This window comes from Phragmites australis, chromosome 5 (genome assembly GCF_958298935.1).
Source record: "Phragmites australis chromosome 5, lpPhrAust1.1, whole genome shotgun sequence".
Lineage (NCBI taxonomy): Eukaryota > Viridiplantae > Streptophyta > Magnoliopsida > Poales > Poaceae > Phragmites > Phragmites australis.
The window spans coordinates 135,808-158,881 of NC_084925.1; the positions used below are offsets into that span (position 1 = coordinate 135,808).

A 23,074-nucleotide genomic window follows, 5' to 3' on the forward strand; every position below is an offset into this window, starting at 1 on the left:
GGGAAAGCCTGATAAACCGTGCTCGGGGTGCCTGGGATGAACAGTAATCGCGGGTACCTGGATAAACAGTACCCGGGGGCACTCGAGGTGAACAGTACCCGGGGGTGCTCGGGAGTGCTCGGGGCGAACTGTGCTCGTGCTCGGGTGAACAGTACCCGGGGGTGCTCGGTGAACAGTATCCGTGTGCTCGGTGAACAGTACCAGGGTGCTCGGGTGAACAGTACTCGCGCTACAGTAAAATCAGCCTCGCGCAGCTCCAGAACAGCAGCCATTACGAAGGGAAAAACTGGGCTAAACTAACCTGGGAGTCTCTCTAAATCAAAAGTAAAAATGCCTAGAAGGGTGTACAGGGTCTAGACTTTGCTCAACCGCCTAGCAACATGATTCCTAACTCAAATCCACATAAATCCTCATTTGTTCTCAGACTGCAGAACTTTAAGAACTTTGCAACCCTAGTTCCAGATTCAAGATCTATCCAACCAAAAATGAGCATACTTACCATGGGAGCCTAGCAGACTCACCCAAGGTCCTTTGCTGAGGTTGGTGACCGCCAGTTGAAGGAGGAAACGACGGAAAATGGCTTGGAGAAGAGAGGAAAAACTGCTGCTTCCTTGCTTCTCCCAAAGAACACCAAACAAGTTCAGAACCAGCTCGAATTCTTTCGGAGAAACTGAAAATGAATTGGATGGACGAGTAGTCCTTGAGCTGGTGGTCACGTGAGTACCACATACGTACCTTGATCTTGCTCCCAGAGGTAGGGATCCAAAAGGGGAAAAAGGGAGCCTAAGAGAGAGAGTGAGAGACAGCCAACTCCAACTTGCTTCCTCAAAAAGCCTTATCTGGTGGAGTGGGTGAGTAGTACGTATGGGCAAGCTTTTTAGGGGGAGAGAGAGTGTTGTTGCCCACCTATAGAGAGATATTTTCCACCCAAGTGGGCCCCATTCACCTAGAGGAAAGTCCAGACTTGCTTCTAGCTCTTTTATTTCTCTTAGTTTTTCCTTCTCCCACCTCATTGATTCAAAGTGAGGTGCTCCAGTGACCCAAACTGGAACATGAAGCTGAAATTGCATGTTTTTAGGATTAAAACACACAATTACGGATTTTAGGACGTGACAAACCTCCCCCCCTAAAAAGAATCTCGTCCCGAGATTCAGTATGAGTCGGGGAGAGAACGATGAGCACACTCATGTGAGAGATTCCAAATATACCATATTACGACATCTTTCACAAGTCCTCAAAGAACTCAGGATACTCGGAGCGGAGCTTATCTTCCCGCTCCCATGTCGCTTCGGCTTCTGTATGGTGGCTCCATTGGACTTTCAGGAATTTGATAGAATGGCGCCGTGTCTTGCGCTCGGCTTCATCTAAGATACAAATTGGTCGCTCACAATATGTCAAATCCGGTTGCAACTCTTGGGGTGCAATATCAACGACTTCCGTCGGGACTCGGAGACACTTCTTCAATTGTGACACATGGAACACATTGTGTACGACGGAGAGAGATGGAGGCAAGTCCAACTGGTATGCGACCTCCCCACGCCGAGCAAGAATCTGAAATGGGCCAACATACCGAGGCGCCAATTTGCCTCGGACTTGGAATCGACGAACGCCTTTGAGAGGTGAGACCTTCAGGTACACGTGATCCCCCACCTCAAATGTGAGCTCTCGGCGACGTCGATCCGCATAGCTCTTCTGCCTAGACTGGGCCGTGAGAATACTCCTGCGGATATTCTGGACATGGTCTTCTGCCTCCTTGACCAAATCCGGACCCAGAAAAGCCCGCTCACCGGATTCAGACCAATTCAGCGGCGTACGACACCTCCGACCATAAAGGGCCTCGAATGGCGCCATCCCAATACTAGCCTGGAAACTGTTGTTATACGAAAATTCCGCGAACGGCAGGCATATGTCCCACTTCTTCCCATAAGTGAGCACACAAGCACGGAGCATATCTTCGAGAATCTGATTTACCCTCTCCGTCTGACCATCCGTCTGCGGGTGATACGCCGTGCTGTGGAACAATTCGGTTTCCATAGCCTCCTGGAAACTTCTCCAGAAATGAGAAGTAAACTGTGTACCCCGATCAGAAACGATCTTCTTCGGCACTCCATGGAGACAAACAATTCTAGTGAGGTACAACTCCGCATACTGCTTAGCAGAATAAGTGGTCCTGACAGGAAGGAAATGCGCGGACTTTGTCAACCGGTCCACGATGACCCAAATAGAGTCATACCCACTCGAAGTCTTCGGTAAGCCGGTAATGAAATCCATCCCAACTTCTTCCCACTTCCAAGATGGAATGGGCAAAGGCTGGAGTGTGCCGGCAGGCTTGATGTGTTCAGCCTTCACCCTTCGGCAGACGTCGCACTCAGACACATACCTAGCAATCTCCCGCTTCATGCGAGTCCACCAGAAACGGGGTTTCAAATCCTGATACATCTTCGTACTGCCAGGGTGAATGGATAGCAACGAATCATGAGCCTCATCAAGGATCTTCTTCCTCAGCGCCTCGACCCTCGGAACCACTAGACGGTCCCCAAACCAGATAACGCCTTGATCATCCTCAGTAAAGCACAAGGCCTGCCCGATCTTCCTCTTCTCTCGAATTCGGGCCATACCCTTATCATCCCTCTGTGCAGCCTTAATCTCATCAATGAGCGTGGACTTGATTTCGAGATTGGCAATAAAACCGTCCGGCACCATATCAAGCCCAAGACGCCGGAAATTGTCGCATAACGTGGAATCCATCGGCGAGGCTACAAGACAGTGACAATGAGCCCTTCGACTCAAAGCATCGGCGACCACATTCGCCTTGCCAGGATGGTAGTGAACCTCCAGTTCGTAGTCTTTGATCAACTCAAGCCACCTGCGCTGCCTCATGTTCAAATCTGACTGCGTGAAGATGTACTTCAGGCTCTTGTGATCCGTGTAGATACGGCACAAGTTGCCCATCAAGTAGTGGCGCCACATCTTCAGAGCGTGCACGACAACTGCAAGTTCAAGATCATGTGTCGGATAGTTCTCCTCGTGACGCTTCAGCTGTCGGGATGCATATGCAATGACTCGGTCCTCCTGCATCAAAACACAGCCGAGACCGATGCCGGACGCGTCGCAATACACATCAAATCCTCTGGTCACATCAGGCTGAGCAAGCACTGGAGCGGTCGTGAGCAGCTCCTTCAATGTCTAGAAGGCAGACTCACAGGCATCTGACCACTCAAACACGCTGCCTTGCTTCAACAACTGAGTCATCGGCTTCGCAACCTTGGAGAAGTTCTCGATGAACCGACGGTAATAGCCTGCAAGTCCAAGAAAACTCCGGATCTCACTGACATTCTGGGGCTGAACCCAGTCGAGCACATCCTGCACCTTGCTCGGGTCAACTGCCACTCCGTTCTCTGATAGAACATGTCCCAGAAAAGCCACCTCCCTGAGCCAGAACTCACACTTGCTGAACTTGGCATACAACTGATGCTCTCGGAGCCTGCCCAGAACAATACGGAGGTGCCCAATGTGCTCTTGTACAGTCTTGGAGTATATCAGAATGTCATCGATGAAAACAATGACAAACTTGTCCAACTCCTCCATGAATACCGAGTTCATGAGGTACATAAAGAAAGCCGGCGCATTAGTCAAGCCAAACGACATAACGGTGAACTCATACAAGCCGTATCTAGTAGAGAATGCTGTCTTTGGAATATCCTCTGGTCGGACCTTGATCTGGTGATAGCCCAGCCTCAAGTCAATCTTTGAGAAGACTCGGGCTCCAGTCAACAGATCAAACAAGATGTCAATCCTAGGAAGCGGATACACATTCTTCACAGTGACTGCATTCAGCGGACGGTAATCAACACACATCCGGAGAGTGTCGTCCTTCTTCTTCACGAATAGAGCCGAGCATCCCCAAGGTGAGGAACTAGGACGAATGAAACCCTTCGCCAGCAGCTCCTGGATCTGCTTCTTCAGCTCAACTAGCTCAACTGGCGACATCTTATACATCTTCTTCGAAACCGGGGCCGCACCGGGCACGAGATCAATAGAGAACTCCACTGCCCTACCAGGCGGCATTCCAGGCAACTCATCCGGAAAGACATCCGGAAATTCCCACACCACAGGAATGGTCTCCATAACCCTGGTGGGGACAGCCTTTACGGCGAACAGGCAGGACTTGACATCCTCTAGCTTTAACTGGACCCGAGTACCTGACAGACCATTGAGGGTGACGGTCCGCCGAGCACAGTCCAACACAGCCTTGTTCTTGGAGAGCCAATTCATTCCCAAAATAATATCAATTCCCTTCGAGTTCATCACTAACAGATTGACAAAGAAGGGAACTCCGTTGACAATTACCGCCGCTTTATTCACACACTGGTTGATTAAAACTTTGGCCCCTGGGGCGTCTATAAGGTACGGTGTGTGGGTAGCACTGACTCTCAACCCACTTTTCCAAACATAACCCGAAGATATAAAGGAGTGAGAGGCTCCTGAATCAAACAAAACCACTGCAGAAAAGATGTCAGAGTTGAAACTCATATCCAACGTACCCATTAGGACGGTGTCACCCTCCTGAACCTCGTCGGCGGTAGTGTGGCGAGCTCGACCATGCTTGGGAACGTGAGTCGCCTGCGAAGACTGCGGTGCTGACTGAGCCGGCGGTGGTCGCGGGGCACTCACCGCGGCTCCCGGCCTCGGATACGGGCACTCCCTCGAGAAATGGCCGACGCGACCGCAGTTGAAGCACGGACCGCCTGAGCCACCGGTCACGCTCACTTGGGAGCCGGCTGGTCGTGCAGCCTGCCCCTGTGGAGCGGAGAACGCAGGACGTGGTACAAACCACATCGGTCGTGGGTAGCCAGCCGACGGCACCTGAGACTGTGGAGGCTGACTCTCAGAGCGGGCGCGTTGCGAGCTTCCGCCCACAGAAGACGAGGAACCCCTCTTCCGCCTCTTCTCCTCTTGGTGGCTCTTATACTTGAGCTCCACCGTGATCGACGTGCTCACCAACTCGTTGAAGTCGGCGAACTTATGCGCGGACAACCGGTCCTGCATCTTCGAGTTCAGGCCATTCACGAAGCGGCGCTGCCTGCGCGCATCCGTGTCGACCTCCTCGGTAGCGTATTGTGCAAGGTGGTTGAACACCTGCACGTACTCCATCACCGCCCGACCTCCTTGCTTGAGGTCCTCAAACTCCCGCCTCTTAGCCTCCATGAGGCCACTCGGTATGTGAAACGAGCGGAAGGCCTCGCGAAACTCCGCCCATGACACGCGGTGATCGGCGGGGTGCATGGCCAGAAAGCCGGACCACCACGCACCCGCCGGGCCCTGAAGCTGATGGGCGGCGAAGAGCGCCTTCTCGTGATCCTCACAGTGAAGAAGGGCGAGCTTCTGCTCAATCGTCCGGAGCCAGTGATCAGCATCGAGAGGATCCTCAGCTCCTGAGAAGACCGGCGGCTGAGTCCGCAAAAAGTCCGAGAAGTCGTCTCGGCGCACGGCCCCACCTCCTCCATGAGGAGCCGCGTTGCGCACGAGAGCCTCCAGGAGCGCTTGGTTCGTCTGGAGGAGAGCGTGATTCGCTTGGCGGTTCTGCTCGATTTGCATGAGCACATCCGCCATGGTCGGCGGTGGAGGAGGGTTGTTCTGACCGGAACCCTCCAGAACCTCCCCACCACGCCGAGTGACAACCATTCTGAAATGTAAAACTAAAAGGGGAAACGTCAAATTCCGACTCAGCACAATGCATTCGCCGGATATATTGTTAGAATCCCGTAATACATGTACAAACATGAATGCATGCATGAATGCCATGAAATGATGCATGCTCGAACCTAGCTACCGCTTCTTTCTCAAAATAAGAACCGCACCTGCAAGCATCAAAATCACAGGCAGTTTATAACATCCAGAACGTACCCTTCGCGCTAGAAAGAGTAAGAGCGCGAACGGCCCTTGTACCACATGCCGTACAAGCGACAATCCATACGTCGACAACGACGTATTCACTTCCCGTAGACCCTACGGGACATCTCGTGTAAACGCCACACGAGTAGACAACCATGTCTCCCATCGCATGGTGGATGTTCATACGCTATTGCTAGCGTATTCACTTCCCGTACGGATCACCGTACGGAACATGCCGGGCCCCTGCCTCGCATCCGGCTGAGCCCTCGGTGATTAACCGCCACCGAGCGTCGTACCTTACCTTCCGACGATGCAAAGCCGAAGATGCAATGCTCAACATGAATCAATGCAGGGTCGAAAGCAAAACAATGTGGTATAAGACATATAAACGTCACTCATAATACGCATTTTAACTTAGGGGCATAAACGATAGCAGTTTAATACATATTAGACATGAAGAGGCATAAACATAAATCATGGGTTATTTAGGTGAAGTTGTCCACTTACTAAACAACGCACTAATTATGTTTAGGCTACTAAATTAAACCAGGCTCTGATACCAAGCTGTGAGGAACCGTCCAAATAGTATTCTAATTAATCATCAGGAGGATCATTATTCATAATCACAACCTCAACGATTAACCAGAATACCATTCCGGTAGTCCCGGCACGTGTTTTGTGCCTAGGATCGGAACACATGCCTTCCAACTCAAATATCACAACACAGTTTAATAGAGAGCAAATAATTAAACTGGATTACCATTATTAAACATGCAACTGCTTCCACAATTTACAACAAAAGAGGAACAACAACAACTATGCAGCGGAAGAAAAACCTATACAACAAAAGAGTATGGAGCCGTATGCCCTTAGGCTCCATACCAAAAGCGCCGGAGTTCGGAGTAGAAGGTGCTACTCCTGCCCGCCACCCTGATCGGCAGGCACAAAGTAGCCGAACACCGCCTCTTCCTCGCCAACCTGCGGACCTGAAAACAACTTAAGGGCAGCACCCCTTAGTACGAAGGTACTAGCAAGACTTACACAGTATGAGTATATATATTCTCGACTCCAAGGATCATGCATTTAAAGCTGTAGCAAGGATTAAGACATGTTTAAGTTCATTAAGCGGTAAGCAACCTAGACTCTAAGTGCAAGCAACTGACTTAACCAACCACCGACTCAAACCCTGCCAACCAACTGATCAGAACAGATATATGAACAACAAGTGTATAAAAGCAAACCCTTCCCACCAAACCACCAACCACACACCGACCAAACCACCCCAAACCAACCATGCCACAACCCACATCGAAACTCTACGACCAAAACATGGTCGCTCGGTGGAGATAAGCGATAGCGATGCTCATGACCGAGAGCGCGGCAGTTCGAACTGATTATACACCCTGCAGGGGATACTCCTGGACCCACACGACACAGGGACCATACGGCTTGTGCCACCCGCTAAGATGCGCACAAGGGGGTACCCGTGACAACCTTTCCCAACCAGGCCCAACCATGTGGATCAACCATAGCTCGGCACGGCGGTATTAGAACTACTCCCCGAGCAAACTAATACCGCTAAAAGCCCGGACTCAAACCGGACTCACACCGTCTATGACGAGGCCCACATGACCACGTCTGCGAAGGTAATCGGCTCGCCTACCATTATATCAGCATGTGGTGAGTAAGGTATGTGCTAAAGCCGACTACACCGACGATCGGTGCTTAACCGGTGCAAGCGATCTACGGTGTCCGGGTTCCCTCCCCGAACTGCCTGAGGACTCCTCGTGAGCAGATGACACCCCTAACACCGCCCACACCTCGTCTCAACTCACCACTCACCAAACCGACTCATCATCAACGCAACCACAAATGTGAACAGGTAATAAGTCCTAGGCTCGCGACAACGGTGGACGCCATCGTCGACTTCTACCGGAAAGCCTAAGTACCACTAAGCATAGCAAACTAAAATTAGACCGCGACGACACCACTAGGCTCCTAGGAACAACACATGACACGTGACCGAAATGGGATAATGCATCGGCATAGGTTCTACCCAACTCGGTACCCGACACATGCAATGTATACATAAGCGTAGATAACATATTAAATTTTCAAGTAGACACGGTGCAATATGAACGATGCTTGCCTTGCTGCCCTGGATCAGAAAGGTGGGACGCCTCACGATCGCCCACGGCCTCCGGGATCGACGGATCGGCGTTCACTACAGAAAGCAACGCGTGCAATGTAATGAGCATGTATGAAATGCGACCATGTAAGAAAAATATGCTCCACAATACATGACAACATTATACCAAGATCGTACTGTCCAAACCAGAATTTTTCAAGTGGTCTCAAAAAGTTTGGAGTCCCTACGAATTAACTACGAATTTTACAAGCTATCAGCTATCGGGAACGCCTGATAAACCGTGCTCGGGGTGCCGGGATGAACAGTAATCGCGGGTACCCGGGATAAATAGTACCGGGGGGCGCTCGAGGTGAACAGTACCCGGGGGTGCTCGGGAGTGCTCGGGGCGACTGTGCTCGTGCTCGGGTGAACAGTACCAGGGTGCTCGGGTGAACAGTACTCGCGCTACAGTAAAATCAGCCTCGCGCAGCTCCAGAACAGCAGCCATTACGAAGGGAAAAACTGGGCTAAACTAACCTGGGAGTCTCTCTAAATCAAAAGTAAAAATGCCTAGAAGGGTGTACAGGGTCTAGACTTTGCTCAACCGCCTAGCAACATGATTCCTAACTCAAATCCACATAAATCCTCATTTGTTCTCAGACTGCAGAACTTTAAGAACTTTGCAACCCTAGTTCCAGATTCAAGATCTATCCAACCAAAAATGAGTATACTTACCATGGGAGCCTAGCAGACTCACCCAAGGTCCTTTGCTGAGGTTGGTGACCGCCAGTTGAAGGAGGAAACGACGGAAAATGGCTTGGAGAAGAGAGGAAAAAATGCTGCTTCCTTGCTTCTCCCAAAGAACACCAAACAAGTTCAGAACCAGCTCGAATTCTTTCGGGGAAACTGAAAATGAATTGGATGGACGAGTAGTCCTTGAGCTGGTGGTCACGTGAGTACCACATACGTACCTTGATCTTGCTCCCAGAGGTAGGGATCCAAAAAGGGAAAAAGGGAGCCTAAGAGAGAGAGTGAGAGACAGCCAACTCCAACTTGCTTCCTCAAAAAGCCTTATCTGGTGGAGTGGGTGAGTAGTACGTATGGGCAAGCTTTTTAGGGGGAGAGAGAGTGTTGTTGCCCACCTATAGAGAGATATTTTCCACCCAAGTGGGCCCCATTCACCTAGAGGAAAGTCCAGACTTGCTTCTAGCTCTTTTATTTCTCTTAGTTTTTCCTTCTCCCACCTCATTGATTCAAAGTGAGGTGCTCCAGTGACCCAAACTGGAACATGAAGCTGAAATTGCATGTTTTTAGGATTAAAACACACAATTACGGATTTTAGGACGTGACAGAAGCTAAAGACCGTTGATTGGCGATAGAGCATTCCAGATCGTGTTGCCCCTAGTCGATTGCATGTGGTGTGCCCAAAAGATCCATAGGAGTCCTCTTCTGTTCTTCTACCGCTGTCTTGTAGACTCTGGTATTTATTTTAATAAATTATTTTATTCAATATAGAACAGTATATCACTTATAATATCATCGCATGTATGATGAAACTGATCCTAGTATATATGTGGAATACACCTGGTTATTCTTTAAAAAAATCAGGTGTGAGAGCCGCCGCCCGCGCCACCTGTCCGATGCCCCAAAGCCGCATGTCGCCTCCCCCGGCTACCCACCACCGCCGGAATAACCGTCTTCATCCCCGCAACTCATCCCACCCTCGTCGCTGCCGTTTCCCCACCGAAATTGAGCCGGAGCAGCGCCTCAACCACCCGCCGCTTCCCGCTTCCAAGCTCGGAGCCATGTCCCTCTTCCACCGCCATCCGTCTGGCGCCTGAAAGACCGTCGTAGCCCTCCAGGAGAGCCCCGCCCCTGCGACAAGATCCTCGAGCTCCATCCCGTCCTCGCCTTGTGCAACTCGTAGCGAGCTTGGCCGGCGCGAATTGTCGCGAGGCCGGCACGAGCTCCCACACCCCAGACACACCCTCCGCCGCCCTCGCTGTCGGCCCTGGCTGGAGTTGAGGTGGACACCCGCAAGGTGTTTGTCCAAATTCCCGTAAGGTTTTTTTTTTGCAATTGCTATGATCAATGACAATTGGAAATTTTGATGTGCGATGTAGTTGAATAGAATTGCGAATGGATTTTATGCAAATGAGTTCACTTGTGCAATATTTTTTTTACAACTCATCGTCAGATGATGATGATGACTTCAAGATGGCGGCTGCTTTGCTTGCTAACATTGAGTCCTACAAGCGTCCAAAACATGGTGGTTCTGTTTCTAGACATGTCAGGATTCGTCAAGGCATGTTTGGGCACAACACATGAACAACTTCGAGATGATCTTGTGGAGCATATGTGGCAACTCCATGGCCAATATTTTGTTCATGTTTCTTCATGTTTTATTCGGTTTATTTGGACCATATGTTATGTTTGAAATTGAAATTGAATTTCAAAAATTATGGATTTGAAGTGTTGTTGAATTGTATGCGGTAGAAACATAAAATTTTAAATTATTGTGATGTGAAAATGAAGTTAATATAGAGTATATATGCACAATAGAAAGAGAGATAGAAGAAAAAGAAATACATGGTGAGCATATAGGTAAGCTGCTGAAGCAGGAGGCGCATAAAAAGAGCCCACACTATATGGATTTATAGGGAAAGTATTATACGTAAGCTGCTGGAGATGCTCTAAATTTATATATGCATCGTGCACGGTGCCATCTAATACCGATATATGATTGATTGTCTATCAATTACTCTGAAGGTAACACAAAAAAGTTAGTAGAGAGAGAGAGAGAGTATATAATAGTACTCTAGACCAGGAAGGTAATCAACTTGCATGAATAAACATTTCATAGACATGAATGTAAAGCATAAATCATGCAAGAAATGCATATAAACTTGAGACTCTTCATGGAATGAGACCCTCACATGTAGGCAACTGACGGCCAAAGGCTCCGCAAGTGTCTAGGTAAGTGCCAATAGCTTATTTCAATAATAAAAGTATCTTATCCACAAGGAGCAGAATGTTTCCATGAATGCACTAATCTATGTTTTTTGTGTTTTCCAGTAATTGAGGAATAAATTACGATTGGACGAGATATGGTGATTGAGTAATAAAGGAACTATGCTGAAATTAAATAAAGCAACAAGTAAATAAAAGCAACGGGAGTTAACTATGATATTAAATATGCTAAAATAAATAACCAAGAGCAAATATATGAAAAGACGTTCTTGAGATTTTAGTTCACCCTTCTGCAAGGCATACGAATTAGATGATACCACTATAGTATCAATACTATCATGCCTAACCACTCCGGAATCCACCAACACTTGGTGGGTCTTTGGCATCAAAGAAAACCTGCAGGTGGAAGATTGATAAAAAAAAATAGTTGTACGAGTTTTTTTTTCACAAACCTAGGTGGATTTTGCAATTTTACCTTAAAAGAAAGAAAAAACTCGATTGACCTAGAAAAAAGTGATATTATAAATAAGAAGAAATATACACTCAATTTTGCATCCAAGGACACAAAGCTGGATGATCTAATTGTAGATCCACACCCACAGCCAATTGAGCTAGGCTCAATTAACAGAATTACAAGAAGGCCAAATTGACTTGATATTTTTGCACCAATAAATAGATATTATTATTTATGCATGATAAAACCTCACTTCATATTGTTTGTTTTTTACTGAATCAGGAGGGGAGTCCCCTACTGCACTATCTTATAAAAACCAAAGAGAGTATTTACAACACTACATACTATTGATCCATTAACATGCAAGCAGCTTGACATGCCGCAATTTTATTATACATCAAATTGACTATATTGCTGGCAAAATTGTACTGTATATGTTTGGCTCATATCGCACGCATAATATTATTGGGGGGGAGGAGGGGGTGTATATGTAGGATAACAGGAACAGCTGTGTTATGTCCACTCAGTACTTCTGGATTATCCTGGACAGGGATGAGTATGTCCCCACGCACGCGCAGCAAACGCCGACCACGATGATGAATGAGCAAGCTGCTATCTGTGAATCAAACAGATCCGATTAATCGCAAGCATGATTCTCTAAACCATACTGAAATAGGAGTACTACACAGTTCTAATTGAACCCTGTTTCGATGCAATCATATCCATATCTTTGTCTTAACCTTATGCTTATTTCACTTGGGATATCACTGAATAATTCCGCTAATATAATCGTGAAAGAATGCAATAATGCAAATATGTGCATATTTTCGTACCTGATACCAAGTCACTTTCCTCTTGAGGATTGCCAAAAAGCAAGTGCAAGGTAGAATATAGGTCTACATTGGAAAAGTATTTTAGTTGCACCGATTGATAACCAAGGAAGTATATAAGATCAGAAACGAACATGAAATCTTACCACAAGCATGGAGAGCAGAGAACCAACCAAGGCCATCACAAGTCCTGTGAAAGCTCAAAAACAGAGATTGATGGATGGTTTCATGATTGGATCTTATGCAACTATTAATATGTTCATGAACAGTAGATCCACGAAATGAACTTACCAAAAAAGGGTACAGATAGAGCGATGAGGAGGGTTGACACAACCAGGGCTGATCTAAGCATGATTATGTTCGAGTAATTCTGTTGATGTGGTGGTAGTAACTCTTCCAAACTCATAGCCAGTGGAATTATGGTTAGTGCATATGTGATTATTCGTTAAGGAGTAGCTAATTCAAAAGTTTGAGGACGTAAAAAAGCACTTTGGTATCCTAAAAAATAAAGAACCAGAGTGTATTTTGGAGCATCTTAAGTAAGATGTTTCAGAGATTAAGCCAATATCTGGTTCATCCTCAATCTAGCCAACTATAGCTGCATAAAAAATTGTACTAAAAATCTATTGTGCAAATGGCTACAAGAAAGCACTCCTCTGTTCCATTTTCAGACTAAACCACTTTCAAGAAAATAATTGGCACACCAAGGATATTTGGTTATTGGATTTGCCACCTGCAGTCAAAATCAAGGTGCGATTATTATCGACAAGATTGAGCATGACGGCAACAAAAGTAATTGTAGAAAAGAATTACTCAAATCAGACAAAAGATTCTAATAAGACCAGTTTCGGAAAGTCTTTATCATGACATAACTGTAGGTTGTACAAGACGAAAACTTGTGTTTTAATTCGAAACAGACAACAGCACACTTCCTTTGGCATGATATGATTATCCCACAGGGTTCAAGCCCTTTGACCTAAAAAAAAGGAAATTTGAAATGGTTTAGGCAGCAGTAATTACCGTAGCCCAAACTGCAACCTTTGAAACCACTAAATTCTCCGGTAAGTTGAGTGTGAATTGAGACTCTGTGGCTTCACCAAACATTTTGTATCCCATCACCGCAGCACCGGCAAACAAAACGGTAGATAGCCCAATGCTGATGAGAAACATAAACCAAATCTGAGTGCTGCATATGCACAACATTATCGAATATGGGCTAATATGGCCATCCTGATTAAGATGATTACCAAGTAAAAAGAATTGAAGGGAACTGGTTGCGATTCTTCAGAGAAGAATAGATGTTCGGAAACACCCCATGCCCTGAGTAGCAATAACCATACAATCCAATCGCAATAGGAATTCCTGGGAAGTTCAGCGCAGTCCCTTTGTTCTCGAAGCCAACATTATCAACAACCCCAATCCAGAATAGGCAGATGACTACAAGGATTGATGCAATGACACCTCCAGCTACAGACACAACAACGTTGTGATAATCAATGCGTGGTACATGCATAGGGTACAAGATCTATCTCAACTACATGCAGAGCATACACACAACTGTGTGACATGCAATAGCGAGGCCAAACAAAGGCAAATGGATACCTGAAAGATAGCTCAGACAGCTGAGGTCACGGAGCCAAGTGGTCGGCATGACAATGATGGTAGTCAAGATTGCAAAAAATACATGAGAGTTCAGTGTCAAGCTCCCAATGGTCAGGTGTGCATTGGGGAATAATTTTGATAAATTGTCGCTCTCCAATATCAAGTACTCGATGCAACAGGCCTGCACTAACCAATGATACTGTTACTATTCAGACAGCAAGAAATACTAGTATGTTTCAGTAACTCTGGTTCTTGTGTATTCATTTATTGAAAGAATGAAAAGATTAAGGTGGGAAAATCCCACTATGCCCTACAAAAACTGCCCCAAATCTTGTCAGTTCTACATTGCATTGCCGTATAAGTGTTTAAGCGGTTGGTTATTTTGGTTCTTGTCTAACCCTAGCAATTTCAACTTAAATATCAAGTATCACGACATAAGAACTATCATGCATACAAGCGTATATTTGCATCAGAGTTGAGCGTTTTCTGAAGGGGTTTCTCTTTCTTTTTGTTTGAAAGCTAGCGTTATAGTTGTCACCCGCTCCTATTCCACGTGAGGGGGAGTGTTGAAGTATAAGCGAACTCTTCCTCATGTGGACACTTCCTCAGGCCTCATCCGTGAAATAGGAGCAGACGACAATTTGTTTTTATTAAATTGTGTCGGCCAAGACTCAAACTCGAGACCTCTAGCTCTGATATCATGTTGAGTTCTATACACCAATCAACTCATCCAAAAGCATAAGTTGATGAAAAAGTTGGTAATTCACTTATACTTCAACAGAGCTTGTTGTGTGGTAGCCTCCGTCAGGGACGGATTCAACGGGGGGACTAGGGGGGCTTGAGCCCCCTACCCTTGGAAACACTTGAGAGCCCCCCTACAGTTTTTGGGCATGGAAGAGGAAGAAGAAGAAAAGAAAAGGAGGAGGAAGAGTAAGAAGAGAAAAAAAGGAGAGAAATGAGAAAGAAGAAGTTGAACCCCCCCCCCCCACCCCTAAAATTTGACTCTGGATCCGCCGATGGCGTCCCTACATACCAGAGCCTTGTGTTTTTTTTTTGTATTTGTATAGGATATGCAAGTGGTTGCTGCTTATTGTTTTAATGCACTACTTGGATCAGTTAATTCTGATTAAAATAGCTGCTTGGTAATAAGTACTTACATACAATTCCACATACAGGATTATCTGCATTAGCGAAGCCACAAACAAGGAAAAAGAAAAAGTTAGTACAAAAGCATTCCTCCATTGCACATCATACTGAAATGTGCAGAAATCGAAGCACAGTTGAGTATACTGTCATAATATGATGGATTTTACCGAGATGGCTATACGACCGGCGGTGCCAAAGGCGGCATGGCCAATATCTGGGTATGTCTCAAGGCCCTCCTTGCTGTCCAGGCAACAGCGCAGGAGCACACCAGTATACCATGCGAGCAGAGCAAATAAATAGAGTATCACCAGTCCTAGCCAGCCCCCTTGTTTAATGGCATAGGGTGTTGATAGGATTCCCACACCACATAGAACATTTATTCCTGCATAAAAGCATATTCGCACTCAGCAAAAAACACGAAAATTTATCTCATCAAGAATCTTAATACTTATCTATGGTGCAAAATTTATTACAGCATGCAGGTTAAATAAACATTATTACAAAATTTTCAAACTAGGCCTTCCAATTCAAAGTTCTGCTGCTTAGAACATTATTGATCCAACTTAAATAAATTACACGTAGTAAAACTTCATGGCTACTCCCTGGCTGAAAAGGATAAAAACAACGGTTATATATTGGTAACTCTACATAATTTGATAATGTATGATTTGTCCTTGAGCAGAAGTACAGCTTGCAGATATATGTTCTGTGTGACCACCGCCACATGGTTGTACTGACTCATCAACCATGTGCTGTCCCTATTCATAGGGGGGACAAGAAAAAAAAAAGTCGAATCGGTGGACCTGTGATGCGGCGTATCAACAAAGAGAACAGAGCGTACTGAAGAAGACGTAATTGACTATTTAATTCACTTGATGCTTTGTGCTTAAAACCGCTAACCAGCTAGCTAAGTAGAGCTGATGCAAACGTTTTGCTGAAGGAAGCAATGGTTGTGGACATGCATTCATGCTTCAGTTCTGCATCAAATGAAATGGGGCAACATGTAAAGCAATCGCAACAGTTGAAAGCATGAACCGACTAAAACAGTGTGATGTCAGTCAAGATCCTTCAAATTTCATGGCCTTCTTATTTGGCCATGTGTAAACTACATATTAGAAGCTATCAGGACGATACTACAGTGACTATAAATGTCTAGATGCAGCATCAGTACGTTGAACTTGGACGTTTGGTCTGTGGGGAATGCATCTAGGCTCAGTAAAGCTGGTATTCAACAATGGAATATCACAAGAATATTCTGCGATACCAATGATTTGGGTCCTTATCTATCATCCACAAAAACAAGCAAAATAACTTCAGGACAGCCATACATGCATGCAGTCTGTTTGATCTCTTGATTGATTTACAAGCATCATTAACCATTTAAACCTAAGATCACCGTGGCATTTATTTTCACATTCAGAAAGGAAAACACGTATCTCAAAAATCATAAAGCAGTTGTAGGTGCCTTACCATTCACCACTCCCTGGATGTAAGAGCATTTTTTATAAGGAGACACCTCATGACCAACTACCAAGGGTTTTTTATCTTCAGGGATTTGTTGCAAAGATGGTTTTCTTGAGGGCAGAAGGTACCGGGAGCTCTTTCGGGTATCTTCATGTTGCTGCTGCTGCTGCTCATCACTTGTAGTGGGGCGCAGGAGTGGCTTGGCAAGAATAGAGATGATTTCAGGGGGTTTTCCCCGAAAAGAGTTGGTGAGGAAAGAGTTGGACAATCTGCTTAGAGTTGGTGTCCCTAAGAAACTCAGATTGGGTGACTGCACGCTACTAAAAATGTCAATCGATTGCCTGTTAAAAGGAGAGCAAGAAAAAGATATGTTATTAAAGTGAGTTAAATAGAGCTGAAAAATTCATATAAACTATTTGGGACATTCCCTGTGCTCTATTAAGAAAACCTTGCATGCAAAAGAATCGAATATCATACCTAACAAAGTTAAATAAATCTAGTCCTAAACACTAATCCAATATGCATGAACAATCGATATATTAGTCAAGTCCTCGATCTCTAGTTTTGCTAGAGTAATCTTGTCCTGCACACTAATGCAATATGAAGAATTTTGTACAAACGATTTTCAGTTTATGAGCAATTCCATTGAAGTACATTGCTATCGTTTTCTTGATTGATTGAGGCGGAAAACATGTTGGTACATGAATTAAGTTCATCAGATTCACTAAGGAAGCAGTGAGTACTTTTAACCATATGTTCTTCAGTAATCTAAAAATGTTGCGTGGAACTTTTTAAAAATGAATGTTAGGGACAAGTCCATGTTCATCAATAGAACAGGAAATATTTTTCAGAAACAGAGCATAAGGACAAAACCAGAGAAAATAGAGAAATGACAGCTGCTGGTCCCCGGACCCGAGCTGGATTCAGGCATTGAATTGCCCAGCCATGGGTGATCTGGTTATTGACAACTATTGTTTGTCCTTCAGTCTAAAGAAAAAAATATTGTTTCTACTTTAAAAATAGTGGAACACCATTTCGTTTCTTTGGAGAGAGTGAGACTGAGACTCGTGAAGAAGGAAGGATATTCCTCCTCTTCCTCAAAACAAAATTAAAATGGAAAAGGAGAAGGAAAGAAGAATGGATATGAAACGTTGGCATGGTCAAATGGAAAAAGGAATCAAGCTTGTGCACCTTGAATTGAGTGTATTGTTGCCAGATGATCGAGCACCATATGGATCCAGGCAATTAAGTTGATTATTGAGAAAGGATGATAGATTAGTAGACGCGTGTTTGAGACACAACCTGCCCATCCAGGAATGAATGTACATCGCAATCAGGACAACAGGCAGGCACATGAGGCAGCCGAGGTTACGTACGTTGTCGCCGCGGCCATGAGAAGGTACGGTCGCATTCGTAGTTTACTTTATTCCTTGTGTGGATCTCAGGGCACAATCACGGAAACATGCGAGGCACGGAGGAAGTATAGCAAGATATCAATCTGGTCTGCTATCCCACTCGAACCATCGGAATCGGAGTGGTGTAGTGTGGTGTAGGGATCAACTGAACTGAACTGAGCTGAACTGAAGGCGGGGAAACCAATAAAAAAGAAGAAGAAAAAAGGATGCAGCTTTGAAACGAAAGAAGATCCAATAAAAAGAAGAAAAAAAGGATGCAGATTTGAAAAAAAGAGATGGAATCAGGGAAGACGCAGCAGCAGGGCTTAAGAACCGATGAGAATGAGATTATACATGGTACTGTAGCATAGTAGAGAGCCGGGGAATTGCAGATTTGATGCATGCATTACTTTGATTGGGGGATGAAAATTTTGAAATTTGAATTCGAGGAATTGGCGAGGTGGTCGAGTTGAGTACCTGTAGCTCTGCGGCCATTGTTGGGTGTAGGAGGAGGAGCTGGGGCCGCGGCGTGGGGTGGCGCAGGAGGAGGAGTCGGAGTCAGAGTCGGAGTCGGAGCCCGAGTCGTGATGATGATCGTCTTCGTCCTCCTCCTGCTCCTGGTCATCACGGCCGCGTCTTCTTGCCGGGTTGACGGAAGCGGATTGGGATTGGGGGTGGTGGTCGTCGTCGTCGCTCTCGATGATGAAGCTGCGCTCCGACACCGAGGTCCTCATCTCCCGCTCGTCTGCTCTCTCTGTTCTCTCTGGGCTCGCGGTAGTTGCCTAGTCTGGCAGCAAGCAATGCAGGCGTCAGGAAGCTAAGCGATTGGTTGACCGGCTGTGACTGGCCCTCCACTCCCCCAGAGGAGGAAGGGGAGAAAGGGAGGGATCTACTCTAACTCTACTCTACTCTACTACGTAGTATATTATATTATTGGCTCGGATGATCCATCCATCCAGTACTACCACCTCTTTTTTAAGATAAGAAGAAAAAAACAAGCCTAAATTATTGACAGGCATTGTAAGCTATGCATATCAGATTCAGATCTCTATCTCTTTGCTTGTAATTTGTCTGCATCTGCATGTCCTCTCTCAGTCCTAATGGCAGCAGCGTCCTTTTATTTTTACTGAAGGAACAAACCAGACCAAACTTTATTAGAGAAAATTAGACTAAAACCACTAGCACTATAAGCAAACAACTTAACTAAACTAGACTTAGAGCATCGCCAAATGACCTAATCCACCACACAAGCTCAACTACCTAGTTATATTAGATCTAGTGTGGGCAACATCACCACCGAGTTGAGCAACATGGGACCTAAGCCGCGCAACCACTCAACGCAGACGAACCTCCAAGGAGGATACGATGTTGAAGACGCCACAATAGCTCGTCTGAAAAATCAAAACTACGTTTTCACCCAGAGAAACCCCATGGTGGGATGTGAGCGACGCCGAGCCGAATAAGGCTTATGTCCAAAGCCCTCACGCCCCCACCAGCCACATAGACGAAGCGCCGACTCCTCGCAAAAGAGCAATCCATAGAGCTACTACAGAACCACAAAACTCCCCACAAGCTAGATTTGGAGAAAGTAGACATATCCGGCAAGAGAAGTTGCAAAATTGGTACCATCCACTAGGTCGGGACAAGACATGACCACAAGAAGAGCTATCACTATACAACTAGTTGCATCCACCAGATCCGGTCACATCCTAACATGACCCAGAATTTTTTAAGTAGGTCCTCAAGTACAAGTTGCAGTATATGAACTTACGTAGAGACTCATACCACACGCTCGTACTCACTCACACACTCCTTTAAGCGTAAGTTAAGATCTATAGTCTATACTCACACTCACGTGCCTGCCTTGAAGAGATGGTCTTGGACTATAGCACGCAGCGCATGTAAGAACCCTACTTGGGGCGAGCCCCGATAAGACACCAACGTTGATCCTAGGGATCGAACGTTGGTGGGCATTATGCCACCCAGGGGCAGACCTATGTTGAAGGGTAAGGGTACACAAGACACCGGATAATTTTTTATTTTTCAATGATCAATTATATGTAACATGCCCATAGGACACCATCTAGTCTAACAAGTAAGACACTCAAATCTCTAACCTAATAAGTGGGACACCTAATCATTTTTTCTAGATCTATCATTGGTGCCACCTACACCACTTGACAAACGAGCTACAACTCGTTCAATAGGATCCAGACTCAGGCTGACCAAACTGAACGTTGGCCGATTGGGGCCAGCCTGGAGCACATCGATCCATTCGCCCTCATACGAGTGCTTGTGCTATGAAAAATTGGTTTGATTCATGAAATTAGCAGAGCAAAGTGATTTAGCATAATGACATTTGGTTGATGTTCATGAGTTGCTAAGATATGCATAGATAGCATGGTTGGTTTGATGTGTTATCATTAGTTGGGTATGCTTATGTTAGCCTGTTAGTTTTGCGTGGTGTTGCGTGAACTGATCTTGAGTCAAGTCAGGAAGGACTTGTGCTAGTACTCAATTGTTATTTGATTTATGTGCAGGTGTTGCTCAAAAGCGAACGTGGTCGATGAAGGATCGATGAACTAAGTTCAGGGAGGAACTAAGGTTCAGCGACTAGGTTCAGGAGGAACTGAGGTCGTGGTGATTGAGGATGTCATGCAGGACGTTCGAGCTGAGAGAATAATGCATATGGAGACAATGCTTCGCGATGGATGCAAAAGGCGATCTAATCATGAGAGGACGTGAAGACTAATTCATGTTCAAGTCAGAGCAGGTACGAGGGAGTCATGTGGTGGCTGGACTTGAGACAAGAGTTAGTGTCAGAGACGGACACTGAGTTAGTTACGTATATGCATGTGTGCATGGGAGATGTGCATGCATGATTACGTAAGAGTAGTTGGCTAATTAGATTAATTAGCGAAAGTTGTTTATCCTCTTGTGATTAGAGTAGAATAGAGATCAGATTGAACATGACATGGAGTTGTAGTTCGATTCGGTCACGATTGTGCGTGTGGCTACTCTATAAATAGAGAGGTCTATTATATTGGGGAAGTGCGCGCAGAACGCAACAAAGAGATAGAGAAACTCGAGAAATAGCTATTTTGGGATTTTGTGAAAATCCTTTTTGGATGCTTTAGAGAGGCATCTTGTAAACTCATCTATGCAATGAAAATCAAGTTTCGTAAGTTGATTAGTTGTTGATTCGGAATTTTCTCTCTGTTTTATATTCTGTATGCTCAGTTTTGGTTTTCAGTTAATTTCATGTGTCTATGAAGTTTCATCTTGGTTTAATCCATTCAAAACCTTGCTAGAATATCTAGTTTTTGATTTGAGAAAATTTTGAGTGGATTAGGTTTGTTCTCGAGTAGCTTTTTGTCAACTCAACTAAGTTTTGATCTACTCGATACTAGTTGACATAATCTGCTTCGACCAGGAGTAACTTTTGATCCACATATCCGATTTACTCAATACTTATTAGGTTAGTTTCGTATTTGAATCTAGTTTCCTTTTACCAAATTTGAGAGCAATCCGACCAGCAGATCTTTCTCTGCGTCATTTTTACTAGATCTTGTGCATTCTGGTTTGAGTGGAATACTGAGTTTAATCGAGTTTTGATTTGGGTGAGTTAATCTTTGAATTTGGTTTCCAAAATCATTCACACCCCTCTAATTGGGTATTTTGCATATATTCGATCCTACAATTGGTATCAGAGCCTTAATCCTTTCTAATTGATCTTAATCAGTAATTAGAAATATGGTTTCCAATAGGTATTCCACAAAACCTTGTGTTTTCGATGGAGTTGATTTTCAGTTCTGGAAGGCGAAGATAAAGGCCTATATTCAAGCACAGGGCTTCGCAATCTGGGAAAAGGATTGCAAGCCATATGTGGTCCTTGAGAATAATGAAGTGATGGCACAGAACATGTCTCATGTCGAGACGAATAGCAAGCCAAGGAACCTGATCATCCAAGGCTTGGGAATGAGTGACTTCGATCGAGTAATACATCTCAAATCGACGTATGAGGTATGGAAAGCACTATATGATTATCATGAAGGTTCAAATACTATTAAAGATGTACGTCAAGATTTATTTAAGAAATATTACATGCGTTTTGAGATAAAGTATGGTGAGTCAATAGATGATTTCTTTACTCGGTTTAATAAAATTCTTAGTAATTTGCATGTTGTTAATATTACATATGATGATGCTGAGAATGTACGTCAATTACTAGGATCTTTAGATATGTCAGTGTAGGAGATGAAAGTTACATCTATTAGAGAATCTACTGTCATGAGTTCACTTACATTAGATATACTTTATTCTAAATTAAAAACTCATGAGCTAGATGTTTTTGCTAGGAAGAACGTTAATAAATTAATTGCTTTGGTCTCTCAACCCAGCATGTCTCATATTGAATCTTCTTCATCAAGTTTTTCATTATCTTCTATATCTTCTCTAACCGATGATCAGCTTAAGTTGATTCCTGAAGAAGATTTAGCATTACTTTCTACTCGGTTTTCTAAAGCATTGAAGAGCGTATGAGAAAGAAAGGAAGTGTAGGTCCTCAAAGATGCTATGAATGTGGTGATCTCAAGCTTATTCGTTCCAATTGTCCTAAGCTTATAGATAGAGCATCAAAAGAGGAGGAGGAGAAAAAGAAACGATCGTTCAACAACAAGAAGAAAAAGAGCTTTCTCAACTGCAAGATTATGCATTGAGTTCTTTCAGCACTCGAACAAGTCAACTTGAGTGATGTTGATTCAGAGAGCAGCGAGGATGACACAACATCTAAGAGTAAGACATTGCGTGAGGATTGTGTCTCATGGCAAGCAACAAATAAAGCTCAACCGAGGATGAACTTGACAGTGATGGTAACGAGGTATTACCTACTTATGATGATCTATCTAATATTGTTGTTCGTCTTGGTACACTCTTAGAGAAACGTAACAAGAAAATTAAGAAACATGGTGTTTTAATTGAATCGCTTAATTCTGAAATTGCAAGACTTAAGACTTTAATTTCTGATGATGATGCTTGCAAGTCATGTGACTTAATTTATTCTGAGCTCACTTCTCTTAGAGATGTTCATGCTTCTACTCTTGAGAAACTTAGAGAAGAAATTGAGAAAAATGATAAACTTGCTGTGTTAAATTGCAAACATGTTAAAAATGCAAGTTATTCAACGTCTGAT

The 23,074-nt window shown here is 44.7% G+C and overlaps 1 protein-coding gene across 1 annotated transcript; it reads right to left on the reverse strand.

Moving 5' to 3' along the window:
- Window positions 1-11,650: 11,650 nt before the first annotated feature.
- LOC133918160 (amino acid transporter AVT1C-like) lies at window positions 11,651-18,793 on the reverse strand. Its single transcript, XM_062361896.1, has 12 exons — window positions 18,361-18,793; window positions 16,496-16,830; window positions 15,193-15,407; window positions 15,037-15,060; window positions 13,880-14,060; window positions 13,525-13,744; window positions 13,298-13,433; window positions 12,987-13,010; window positions 12,569-12,707; window positions 12,424-12,467; window positions 12,281-12,343; window positions 11,651-12,063 (listed from the first exon to the last, which is right to left on the reverse strand). The coding sequence occupies exons 1-12, from the start codon at window positions 18,615-18,617 to the stop codon at window positions 11,971-11,973; spliced, it is 1,731 nt and encodes a 576-aa protein (XP_062217880.1). The 5' UTR covers window positions 18,618-18,793; the 3' UTR covers window positions 11,651-11,970.
- Window positions 18,794-23,074: the final 4,281 nt, after the last annotated feature.

What these genes read in the sequence shown, in the direction of transcription:
- LOC133918160 (XM_062361896.1), bottom strand. Translation starts at nt 18,617, where the DNA reads ATGAGGACCTCGGTGTCGGAGCGCAGCTTCATCATCGAGAGCGACGAC. An exon ending in CATCCAGGGAGTGGTGAATG is followed by an intron (nt 15,408 to 16,495) that starts GTAAGGCACCTA and finishes GCTTTTATGCAG; the next exon opens with GAATAAATGTTCTATGTGGT. An exon ending in CCGGTCGTATAGCCATCTCG is followed by an intron (nt 15,061 to 15,192) that starts GTAAAATCCATC and finishes TCGCTAATGCAG; the next exon opens with ATAATCCTGTATGTGGAATT.